Raw genomic sequence first — 12,177 nt, forward strand, 5'->3', positions numbered from 1 at the left:
TCACGAATTCAAAGCCAACCTGAGCAACATAGCAAGACCTCATCTCTACTAAAAATAAAAATTAAAAAATTAAGCCGGGCGTGGTGGCTCATGCCTGTAATCCCAAAACTTTGGGAGGCCAAGGTGGGTGGATCACCTGAGGTCAGGAGTTCGAGGCCAGCCTGACCAACAAGGAGAAACCCCGTCTCTACTAAAAATACAAAATTAGCCCGGCGTGGTGGTACATGCCTGTAATCCCAGCTACTCAAGAGGCTGACGCAAGAGAATCGCTTGAACCTGGGAGGCAGAGATTGCAGTGAGCCAGGATCATGCCACTGCACTCCAGCCTGGGCAACAAGAGCGAAACTCCGTCTCAAAAATAAATAAATACATAAATTAATGTAATTTAATTTAATTTAAAAATTAGCCGGCATGGTGGGTACACATCTGTAGTCCCAGTTACTGAGGAGGTAGAGGTGGGAGGACTGCTTCAGCCCGGGGGAAAGAGGTGGAAGTGAGCTATGATGGCGCCACTACACTCCAGCCTGGGTGACAGAGCGAGACCTTGTCTCAAAAAATAAATAAAAATTAAAAATAAAAAAATTAAATAACCATAGTATGCTTGCTGAACGTAGTAGGTTAGAGAAAATAAATGTGGTCCCTGCTCCCAGAGAATTTGAGTCTTACTCAGGAATCTTTCCCACCCCTTCCAAACTCATAAATGTAAACATCAGAGAAAACAGGGAAGAGATTTTCTAAAACAAGAGTTAGGAACTTAAGGTAAATGCATTGGCTCTTTGGGGACAGAAAAATAATGACTGGCTGGAAAGCCTTTTGAGTTTAAGGTAAAGCTATCCTACACATCAAAGTCCATATGACAAGCCTCAGAAGCCATGGAAAGGTATAATCCATAACTAGGAGTCAAGAGGTTCAGCTCAGGTTCTAACAGGCTGTGTAACCTTGGGCAAGTCACTTCACTCCTCTAATCCCAAAATGGCTCTTCTGTAAAAGGGCATAATAAGACCCTACTGGCAAAGTTGTCTGTGATGATTAAACGAGTAACACAAAATCACTTTGAAAGGTTTTACGTGACATACCAACTTAACATTAAGAGGAAGCAACAATCATTCCTCTGAATGTAGCATAAATCCTGTGGTTCAACTTCCAAAGTCTAAACCTGACTCACCTTCTTAGCCTTGTCAAACCCCTCAACCAACCTGTGGTCACTGAGAGGAGACGAGTCATGTGTGAGGCTCCAGGGGTGGGGCAGTGACTACTCAGTCAGTTGCTCCATGTCTCAGTGGCTTCATCTATAAAATGGGTGCTGTGTAATTCACTCAGGTATCCACAGATAATGCAGGTCTGAGGAACAGAGTGGAGATTTTACCAAAAGTGCAGAAAATATTTACATAAACCTCCCGCCCCCCAAGGATAAATAACCAAGGTCATCAAATATCATCATTCCCTGGACATAAGTAGAAAGACCCTTAGAGATCATTTAATCTCTTGCTTTATAAAAGGGAGAACTGAAACCTTGACACATGAGTTACAGAAGTCTCGAGCTAGTCAGGGGCAGAGCTAGGACTAGGGCCCAGAGCCACAGATTCCAAGGCACAGTGACCTCTTTGCCAGATCACAGCATCACCCAAGGTTCCTATATGACATGTTATCAACCCCAAGACACATTACAATTTAACTAACGGCCAAACGTGGGCTACCGAAGGGAGAAACTGTAAGACTCTGGGGGAAGGAGGGAGGCTAACAGCTGGGGAAGTTGGGAAAGGGAAAGCTTCTCTGAGGAGGTGCATTAAGTCCCAGGAGCACATAACAGGAAATTATGGAAATATTTCAGTAGGTAGACTTGGGAAGAAAGACCTGATGGATAAAATTTTCTCTAGGGAACAGAAATAAGTTAGATTTATAAGACCAGAAGGCTTTGGTTGAACATTCCTTGATTATATGCAATTTAGTCCTTTTGTTGTAACCTGAGTTTCTAACACTTGGTAATATTTTTAATTCCCTTATCTATTGTCTCCCTATGAGACAGGACCTTCTGCAGAGACCACATCCAGTTTAGTGGTTAAGTATGGAGTCTCTGGACTCAGATTGCCTAAATTCAAATCCTTGCTTTACCACTTAATAGCTGTGTGACCTTGGATAAATTCCTTCACCAATCTGTACCTCTGTACCACCCATTTCAGGAGGTTTTGTGAGGATTAAATGTGCATAAGCGATCACAACTTACTAATGGGTTTTTAATCACTTTATAACGTGTCCTTTTTATATATAAAGAATAGAAATTACCCAAGTATACTGCATGTAGCAACAAGTATTGTTTTGCAAAAATTTTGTTATACATGTGTGCATAAATGTCTTAAGTCAAAATGTAAAATTTGTTTCTTACGGTGTTTTCTTTAAAAATGTGAGACACTGAAGACATAAAATAAGGCTTAGAACAATGCCTAGCATACAGTAAGCACCTAGTGCTATAACTGTCATCGTTGCTGTTATGTACCTATTAAATGTGTTTGTAGAGTTATATAAGCCTACATGAAACCACTTCGGAAAATATATCCGATAGTAACGCAAGTTAAAGGCAAAGCCTTTCTCTTTGCCTCTCATATCCGCACAATCAGAGCCCTGCTCAGGCACCCGTTTGTTGCTTGGCCCACTAGCTACGTGTTGCACTCAACTGAAGGGTCCATAGACTGACCTAACACACTGTCATGCTCTCTCAATCTCTGCAGAGAAACGGAGGCTTCGTGCCAGAGTGAATTTATTTTTACCTGGTTGGTGTGCTGGGGTGGGGGAGGCAAGAGTCAAGCCCATGGGGAGCTGAGGGAAGCAAGTGAGTCATACAGAAAACTGTTTGCTCCCCCAGAGCCAGGTAGACTCACATGTGCCACAGACAAGGCCAGACCGACAGATACCTGAGCCTCTGGGCAGGCTGAATCATTTCCCCCTCCCTATCCTCACCAGACACTGCATAAGACAGCATTTCAGCCCGCCTGCCTGTTACAGGTGTAGCTCTTATCAGGAAAAGCTGGGAGCTGCCAAACAGACACAAAAGGGGGCTGACTACACAACAAAGGTTACCTCAAGGGCTCATTTAAATGACAAGCTCACCTAAACGTTTAAAATAGCATTTAAATTCCAAAACCCTGATTTACAGAAAAATCTGGAAAATGTGCTCACCAGTAAGGAAATCTGGAGGTCCATCCCCGACATTGTGTGACCTTGAATTAGGCACTTCATCTTTATGTTTAAGTGTCTTCCTCTGTTCAAAAAAGAGAGAAAGAGATAAGAACACCTACCTCAGAGGATCATGGTAAAAATTAAAGATAGAATACGGTGAAATGCCTTACATCGGATGTGCTGGCACTGGCCAATGCACAATAAACGCCTGTCCCTTCTAAACAAAGAGTGAACACTGAATTGCGGTAAACTATTAGTAAGATTCACCGGCCAAACGGCCTATGAAAAAGTCAGAGGCATTCTGGTCTCTTCGTATTTCTCGTTCTCTCAAGCACAACGGCCCATGCTAGGAAGTCTAGAAAAGCAGTAATTTATCTCATTCTTTAAATTAAGCAGAGGTTTCTAAATGCTTTGGTACTGTAGGGACCCAAATTATCCCTTGATACTGCCCCCTATTATTCATCGTTAAGCTTTAAAAAGGCGAGAGATTAAATATTGTGCCTACATTTTACAGTTATTCGCGTTCCCGTTTCAAATTAAAGGGAGGGAAACGCGTTAAAATTAGGCTTCCGAGCTTCAGACCAGCCTGTGGGGTTTTCTAGGTCGTAAAACTCGCGGAGCGGGAAAGGCCCCGGGGAGGAAGGGGGGTACATTCCAGAGCTTTCGGGCCGACCCCAATTTCTCGTTGGCGACGAATGCTAGCCACGTGTCGCCATTTTGTGTTCAGGCAACATGGCGGCCGCCCCTCGGAGAAGGAACGGGGGAGGCGGAGTAGCGCCACGTTAACCGCTTTCCCTGAGGGATTCTGAAGCACGTTGTGCACGGGGCCCTTGCTGGTCTGGCTTAGCCCGAGGAGGAAGGGGAAAGGGCAGAAATCACAACTCGTATGCCAGCGTCTTAAACGACACTTCCTCAGCGGGAGGAACCTGCAAAAAAGGCCTTCCAAGATGGCGGGCCACGGGGCCGCCCCCGGAGAGTCGGGTGCGGTGGCTGCGCCCATGGGCCCGAAAGGCAGCCGCGGGAGCCCAGGCCGCGCGGGAAAAGCCGCAGAAACGTCCTGAAGCCCTGGCCGGCATCCCCTGAATAAACAAGGCCTCCATAGGCGCACACTATTGTTTCTAATGTCGGAAAAGGGTGCCGCGGTGGAAACGACACAAGGGCAGGAGGTGGGGTTTCTGTGGCTTTAACCGAAAGAAACTTGCGAAACGCAAACAAAGCATTATGTAAATGGACGCCATTCTTTCCAGGACCACGTTTCTAGCACGCCCCGCAAACAGCAGAGCCGCGATTCGAGAGGCGGTAGTGAGCGGGTTTCGGTCTTTCTGCCCACCGGCCGCCGCCGGGGGGCAGGGGCCGGGGTGGGGGTCGATGCGGCGCGCCCGGACGCCGGGGACGAAAAGGCCCCACGTGCCCGCCCGCGCGCACCCGCTCTGCAGGCCTCGCCTCGCCGCCCCTCCCCCGCCGGAAGACGGCGTCTGCCCCTCCCATCCCCCCACACCCTCGCGCACGCGCCCTGGTCACCTTGCGCGCACGTTTTAAACCCGCGGCGTCCCGGCTTGTGCCTGCAGTTTCCACCTGGGCTGCCCGTGTCGTTCCTCGCACGACCCCCCCCCATGTAGGGCAGGAAAATAATGTCTGTCCCCCATACACAACACTAGTATTTTCAGTCACCCGCCAGTGCCGTTAGAGTTAATAAAATACGTAATCATTTTAAAACTTTGCCGGACTCACAGTTTCCGCCCATAGTGCGCTTGATTTTCACTACTGCAGTGTCAGAAGGGTTTTTTTTTTGAGGACCATGTGAGGGTTGGCGCAATCTTGTGACCTAAAAAAGACGGGTCCTCATTTTTTTTCAAGGGGTCCTGCGCAGCAAGCACTTCCGGGGTCAGAGGGTACGCGGGGTTGAAAGCGGGCTTCCCGCCCCGCCCAGACCGCCGAGGCTGCCGCCGGAGTCGCCACCGCCGCGCCCTCGCCCACCCGCCCGCCCGCCGCTCCCGGCCCCGCTCGCCCCCTCCGCCGCCGCCGCCCGCCCCTACGACTACGCTGCGGCCTCCCGCCCGCTCCCGCTCGCTCCCGCGGCCCTCGCTCGCCTCGCGCCGGCAGTTTTGGGCCTACACCTCCCCTCCCCCCGCCAGCCGCGAAAGACTTGACCACGTAACGAGCCCAACTCCCCCGAACGCCGCCCGCCGCTCGCCATGGATGCCGGTGTGACTGAAAGTGGACTAAATGTGACTCTCACCATTCGGCTTCTTATGCATGGAAAGGAAGTAGGAAGCATCATTGGGAAGAAAGGGGAGTCGGTTAAGAGGATCCGCGAGGAGAGTGGCGCGCGGATCAACATCTCGGAGGGGAATTGTCCGGAGAGAATCATCACTCTGACCGGCCCCACCAATGCCATCTTTAAGGCTTTCGCTATGATCATCGACAAGCTGGAGGAAGATATCAACAGCTCCATGACCAACAGCACCGCGGCCAGCAGGCCCCCGGTCACCCTGAGGCTGGTGGTGCCGGCCACCCAGTGCGGCTCCCTGATTGGGAAAGGCGGGTGTAAGATCAAAGAGATCCGCGAGAGTACGGGGGCGCAGGTCCAGGTGGCGGGGGATATGCTGCCCAACTCCACCGAGCGGGCCATCACCATCGCTGGCGTGCCGCAGTCTGTCACCGAGTGTGTCAAGCAGATCTGCCTGGTCATGCTGGAGACGCTCTCCCAGTCTCCGCAAGGGAGAGTCATGACCATTCCGTACCAGCCCATGCCGGCCAGCTCCCCAGTCATCTGCGCGGGCGGCCAAGATCGGTGCAGCGACGCTGCGGGCTACCCCCATGCCACCCATGACCTGGAGGGACCACCTCTAGATGCCTACTCGATTCAAGGACAACACACCATTTCTCCGCTCGATCTGGCCAAGCTGAACCAGGTGGCAAGACAACAGTCTCACTTTGCCATGATGCACGGCGGGACCGGATTCGCCGGAATTGACTCCAGCTCTCCAGAGGTGAAAGGCTATTGGGCAAGTTTGGATGCATCTACTCAAACCACCCATGAACTCACCATTCCAAATAACTTAATTGGCTGCATAATCGGGCGCCAAGGCGCCAACATTAATGAGATCCGCCAGATGTCCGGGGCCCAGATCAAAATTGCCAACCCAGTGGAAGGCTCCTCTGGTAGGCAGGTTACTATCACTGGCTCTGCTGCCAGTATTAGTCTGGCCCAGTATCTAATCAATGCCAGGCTTTCCTCTGAGAAGGGCATGGGGTGCAGCTAGAACAGTGTAGGTTCCCTCAATAACCCCTTTCTGCTGTTTTCCCATGATCCAACTGTGTAATTTCTGGTCAGTGATTCCAGGTTTTAAATAATTTGTAAGTGTTCAGTTTCTACACAACTTTATCATCCGCTAAGAATTTAAAAATCACATTCTCTGTTCAGCTGTTAATGCTGGGATCCATATTTAGTTTTATAAGCTTTTCCCTGTTTTTAGTTTTGTTTTGGGTTTTTTGGCTCATGAATTTTATTTCTGTTTGTCGATAAGAAATGTAAGAGTGGAATGTTAATAAATTTCAGTTTAGTTCTGTAATGTCAAGAATTTAAGAATTAAAAAAAACGAATTGGTTAAAAAATGCTTCATATTTGAAAAAGCTGGGAATTGCTGTCTTAAACTCTTTGTTGGTGCCTTTTTTTCCCTCCCCTTTTAGCCTGAGGTGTTTGGAGGGAGGAGGGAGAAGGGTGGGCCCGTCCTTGGTATTCTCTGAAGCTCTTCTCACCTTATCGGTAAGATTCCATTCCCTCTGTGCCCCAACAAAGGAACATAGCAGGCTGGGCCTGCTTTGGGATGTTTCCAGGGACAGAGGGGTTCAAGTTCCAGAGAGAGGCCTCATGCCCATTTCTCTGGTAGAAACAAGGTTTTCTCGAGGGGAAAAGGTGTGCCCACTCAGTAGGACCTCTGAATGGCAGAGCGTCCTCTCCATCTAACCAGTTCCCCCCACCCCCACCTCACAGAATAAACTTAGGAACAAAAAAAATATTCTGGAGTGGGAGGAGCCTGGGGAAGGGGTGTGGGGGGAGGGAAAGGAAGGGAGGGCAGTGGGCGGTGGGGGGGGATTGGGGGCTTGGAGGAGGGTAACAGCTGCCGGGTGGTGGTGGGACTAGAGGGGTCTTGGTTGGGCAGCAGGGATGGGAAGGGGGGAGGGGATAGTACCAACGAGACGCACGTGTCAAGCATGCACCTGTGGCAAGCAGCCTGTCAGAGGATGTTATTACACCTGCCAAGTGGTGTATCCAGAAACAAAAGAGGCCCAGTTTCCAATTCTTCAGCTGTGTGCAATGTTTAGAGAATCACTATACCAGGAAATAATCCTGCCTAAATGGGTCAGTCCTCACAAGGTGGGAATGTAGACCAATGCAGTGACTATAACCTAACAATGATCTGGGTGTTAAAGATGCAGATTCCTCTGTCCCACCCCAAAACTAATCAGCTGCATTTTTAACAAACACCCCAAAGGAGTCTTAAGATTTGAATGCCACTGATTGTCTTCAGTGGAGGAGAAAGATCCCGCTGTGAAGGCCGTAGCAGCCTCACGGCCACGTCAGCCAATGGGACTATCCCTGACCTGATGAGAAGGAAAACTGCTAGGCAAAGGCAACATTGGAAACAATAGTATGAGAAAATAGAGCCTGAGATGAGGGAAAGAAGAAACAATAGTATCAAACAATAGACCGGTAGGTGCCAAAGTGGGTAGTTCAAATCCCAGGCACTATGGGAGATCACTCATGGCAAAGAGAAGTTCCTGTGGGAAGGGAGTATTATCCACAGTAAATATTTGTTGAGGCTTATTATGTGGTCACGCAGGGTTAGGCAAGCAGTCACTGAAAGGAGCTCAAATTCTGGAGTTAGACTTGCTTTCAAATTTGAGTTCTGCCTCTTATTCATGGCTTTGGGCAAAGTAATCTCTATAAATGAATATGTTAAAAGTAACACCTTCTGGGCTTGTGAAAATAAAATGAAAGCATGTATATAAAACAGAACAGTGCTTAGAACAAAGTAAATTTCAGTGAACTCTGGATTATAAAAAGCCAAAAGGCCCATTTCTGGAGGCTGAGGGTTGGCCACAAAATCTGGGCGGAGAAGCCATGATTAAAAGGGAACAAAGCAGTGTGTATTAAATGAGTTGGACTGAGAGGCTAAGACAGGTGGGGAGGGAGGGGGACCTAGTGAAGACACAGAAGTGGGTACCATGCCTTCTGGGAACAATGAGCAGAAATCCAAATCAAGGCAAGAGTGGGTGTAAGCTTGAACCCTCAGACACCAAGCCAAATAGTCTGTGAAGAATCCCTGAAACGCTGGGTGAAGCAGTTGGAAAGCCCTGTGAAAAGCAGGTCTGAATACCAAAAATTAGGCCAGGTGCGGTGGCTCATGCCTATAATCCCAACACTTTGGGAGGCCGAGGTGGGCAGATCACTTGAGCTCAGGAGTTTGAGACCAACCTGGGCGACATGGTGAAACCTCATTTCTACAAAAAAAAAAAAAATATAGAAAAATTAGACAAGTGTGGTGGTGTGCTCCTGCAGTCCCAGCTACTTGGGAGGCTGAAGTGGGAGGATCGCCCTGCACCTAGGAGATTGACGCTGCAGTGAGCTGTGATCATACCAGTGCACTCAGCCTGAGCGACAGAGCAAGACCCTGTCTCAGAAAAAAGAAAAGTAGGCCTCAAACTTTCCTGAAACTCCTCCCTACTGTATCTTATACTGGGCAAAGCTGGCAATAATTTGTAAAATAATGATTTAGGCAGCAAGGCATAGGACAAATTGCTACTTGGAGAGATGAAAGGCAAGAATAGCAGTTGGCAAACTACCTCAAGGAAGAAGCAGGTTCTAATATAGGCTGGCAAGTGGTACCAATAGGAATGCAAGGAAAGGAATTAGTCAATGGCAGAGAAATTGAAACTGGGTGTGGAGGCCAGAGGAAGATGTAAAGAGGGGGAGCAATGAATTCAGGCATGGTGATAGAAGTATATGCAGACAGAAATATTCAACAAGTAGCTAGAAATAGACAAGATTGAGGTGAAGTCAAAGCTGCATAGGAACAGAGGTAAATGAGGGGAAGGGACTGGAGACGGAGTTTTGGGGTATTTCGTTGGGTTGAAGGACCTAGTTTTCTTGTTCACTGTCTATCCTAGTACCTGTCCCCATACCTGATACATAGCAGGGACTCAGTAAATATTTGTAAAGTGTGTGTGGAAGAGGCAGCCAGTGAGGACAGAAGGAATAGTTGAAGCAGCAGGAAATAAATCAGGAGAGTGCCCTTGAGAGAAGTCAAGGAGGAACAGTCCAGGGCTGACGGAGTGATAATAATGCTGTAAGGAGGTTATTTAACAGATTTGATTGAGCATCTACTGTGGGCAAAGTACTCTGAATTACATCGTGCTGTTGTGGCGCGCTTGGAAGATGTCTAGTAGCTGATTAAGAGAATGATCTGTGGTAAAGGGAGGAAGAGGAGGTGGAGGAAGCCATAAAATTACTTGGGGCTGGCCGGGCGCGGTGGCTCAAGCCTGTAATCCCAGCACTTTGGGAGGCCGAGACGGGCGGATCACGAGGTCAGGAGATCGAGACCATCCTGGCTAACACGGTGAAACCCCATCTCTACTAAAAATTACAAAAAACTAGCCGGGCGAGGTGGCGGGCACCTGTAGTCCCAGCTACTCGGGACGCTGAGGCAGGAGAATGGCATGAACCCGGGAGGCGGAGCTTGCAGTGAGCTGAGATCCGGCCACTGCACTCCAGCCTGGGTGACAGAGCAAGACTCCGTCTCAAAAAAAAAAAAAAAAAAAAATTACTTGGGGCTAAATTATCACCAGCATTGAATGCCATAACAAAGGCTTTGAGCATCGTACTGAAAATCGGTGGTCTCCAAACATTTTCTTAAAGTGTAGGCCTTCAATAGCACGTCTTTAGCATATACCTTTATAACTCGTTTATTTATAAATTATATATGTATACTAATCCTCATGCTTATTTATAAGCTATATATAAGCAGAATCCTAAATATTATATACTCAAGGAAGAAGCAGGTTCTAATATAGGCTGGCAAGTGGTACCAATAGGAATGCAAGAAAAGGAACTAGTCAATGGCAGAGAAATCGAAACTGGGTGTGGAGGCCAGAGGAAGATGTAAAGAGTATGTTAAATATTATCAGTTTAAAAACAAATGAAATCTCTTCTGAATCAAAGACAAGATAATTTTTTTAATTGAAATCTAAATTATTTACTTATTTATTTTGAGACAAAGTCTCACTCTGTTGCCCAGACTGGAATGCAATGGCACAGTCTTGGCTCACTGCAACCTCTGCCTCCTGGCTTCAAGCAATTATCCTGCCTCAGCCTCCCAAGTAGCTGAGATTACAGGTGCCTGCCACTACGCCCAGCTAATTTTTGTATTTTTAGCAGAGACATGGTTTCACCATGTTGGCCAGGCTGGTCTCAAACTCCTGACCTCAGGTGATCCACCTGCCTTGGCCTCCCAAAGTGCTGGGATTACAGGTGTGAGCCACCATGCCTAGTCTAAATTATTTAATTTATTTTGAGACAAGGTCTTATTCTGTCATCCACGTTGGAGTGCAGTGGCACAGTCACAGCTCACTACAACCTCAACCTCCCCAGCTCGGCTGATCCTCCCACCTCAGCCTCCTGGGTAGCTGGGACTACAGCCGTGTGCCAACACACCTGGCTAATTTTTGTATTTTTTTGTAGAAACAGGGCCTCACTATTTGCCCCAGCTGGTCTCGAACTCCTGGGCTCAAGCAATCTGCCCTCCTTAGCCTCCCAAAGTGCTGGAATTACAAGTGTGAGCCACCACACCTGGCCAAAATCTAAATCTTAATAGTTTTTGTTGTTGTTGTTTCTGAGACTGAGTCTCACTGTCTCCCAGGCTGTAGTGCAGTGGTGTGATCTCCGCTCGCTGCAACCTCCGCCTCCTGGGTTCAAGCGATTCTCCTGCCTCAGCCTCCTGAGTAGCTGTGATTACAGGTGCGCACCACACCTGGCTAATTTTTGTATTTTTAGTAGAGATGGGGTTTCACCATGTTGACCAGGCTGGTCTCGAACTTTTGACCTCAGGTGATCCACCTGTCTCGGCCTCCCAAAGTGCTGGAATTACAGGTGTGAACCACTGCACCCAGCCAATCTTAATAGTTTTTTTACCCCTTCACCCAGTCCTGTCAGACACCAAAGTAATTCTGGGGAAGACAATTTCACTGGAATGAGTATGTTTGGGGAGCAGAATTTCAGAAGAGTGATGTGGGGAAGCCAGTTTGCAGCAGGAGAGGAGGGCATAGTGGGTGAGGAAATGGAGGCAAGGGTGTCCACTGCTCAAATACTTGATGGTGCAAAGGAGAGAAAGAAGTAAGTCAAAAACTTCAGCAGGAAAAGACGTTTGTTTTCTTGTTTCTGAAAGGAACGTCACTAACAGCAGATACTAAGGAACAAATGGCAAGCTGAGCGTTAAAGGTACAGGTAAGAGAAGACTGTTACTCTAGCCGTAGTCTGTTGGACTGTTGGAATTTAACTCTGTCCCCTCCTCCATAGGGACTTGCATCTCAGAATTCCTCTCCTTTGTCCTTTCTCTTTGGGGCATCTTGAGCATGTCCTGTCCTCTTCTGGAAATTGATGAGGCCCCATGCAGTTGCTGATTCTTGTCACAGCCCTGTTCCTGCCACCAGCTGTTAGGCCATAGCCACTGCCAGAGTTGGGAAGAGCCGGAACAGGTTGACAAACACCTGTTGTGTCATAGCCATAGTCGTTGTATCATGTGTTTAGAAGGCTGGTATCCCCTAGTCCCCAATCCCCTCCCTTGCCCCACTCAAATATAGACACACACATAACACACATGTACATGACCACCACACGCTCCCCTCCAGTCAGTAGTTTGGAGAGTGAATCACCCCCCTTGGGTTCACCCCTAGAGCAGCTACTTATTCCCTGTGACCTGAAAAGTAAGCAGTATTTACCAA

At 48.2% G+C, this 12,177-nt stretch overlaps 1 protein-coding gene and 1 long non-coding RNA gene across 3 annotated transcripts; one reads left to right on the forward strand and one right to left on the reverse strand.

Annotated features, from left to right (window-relative positions):
* Positions 1-1,322: 1,322 nt before the first annotated feature.
* LOC112604753 lies at positions 1,323-4,595 on the reverse strand. Its single transcript, XR_003115277.1, has 3 exons — positions 3,442-4,595; positions 3,175-3,256; positions 1,323-1,341 (listed from the first exon to the last, which is right to left on the reverse strand). It is a non-coding gene; the product is annotated as an uncharacterized LOC112604753 (long non-coding RNA).
* Positions 4,596-4,746: 151 nt separating this feature from the next.
* Positions 4,747-6,831, forward strand: PCBP1 (poly(rC) binding protein 1). 2 transcript variants are annotated; one of them, XM_025353617.1, is made up of 2 exons: positions 4,747-5,873; positions 6,030-6,792. In XM_025353617.1, exons 1-2 carry the CDS (start codon positions 5,370-5,372, stop codon positions 6,438-6,440), a joined length of 915 nt encoding a protein of 304 aa, XP_025209402.1. In that variant the 5' UTR covers positions 4,747-5,369; the 3' UTR covers positions 6,441-6,792. The 2 variants fall into 2 exon arrangements, with proteins under 2 accessions (XP_025209402.1, XP_025209401.1); XM_025353616.1 differs by having other exon boundaries at positions 4,747-6,831.
* Positions 6,832-12,177: the final 5,346 nt, after the last annotated feature.

Source organism: Theropithecus gelada, chromosome 13 (assembly GCF_003255815.1).
Source record: "Theropithecus gelada isolate Dixy chromosome 13, Tgel_1.0, whole genome shotgun sequence".
Classification (NCBI taxonomy): Eukaryota; Metazoa; Chordata; class Mammalia; order Primates; family Cercopithecidae; genus Theropithecus; species Theropithecus gelada.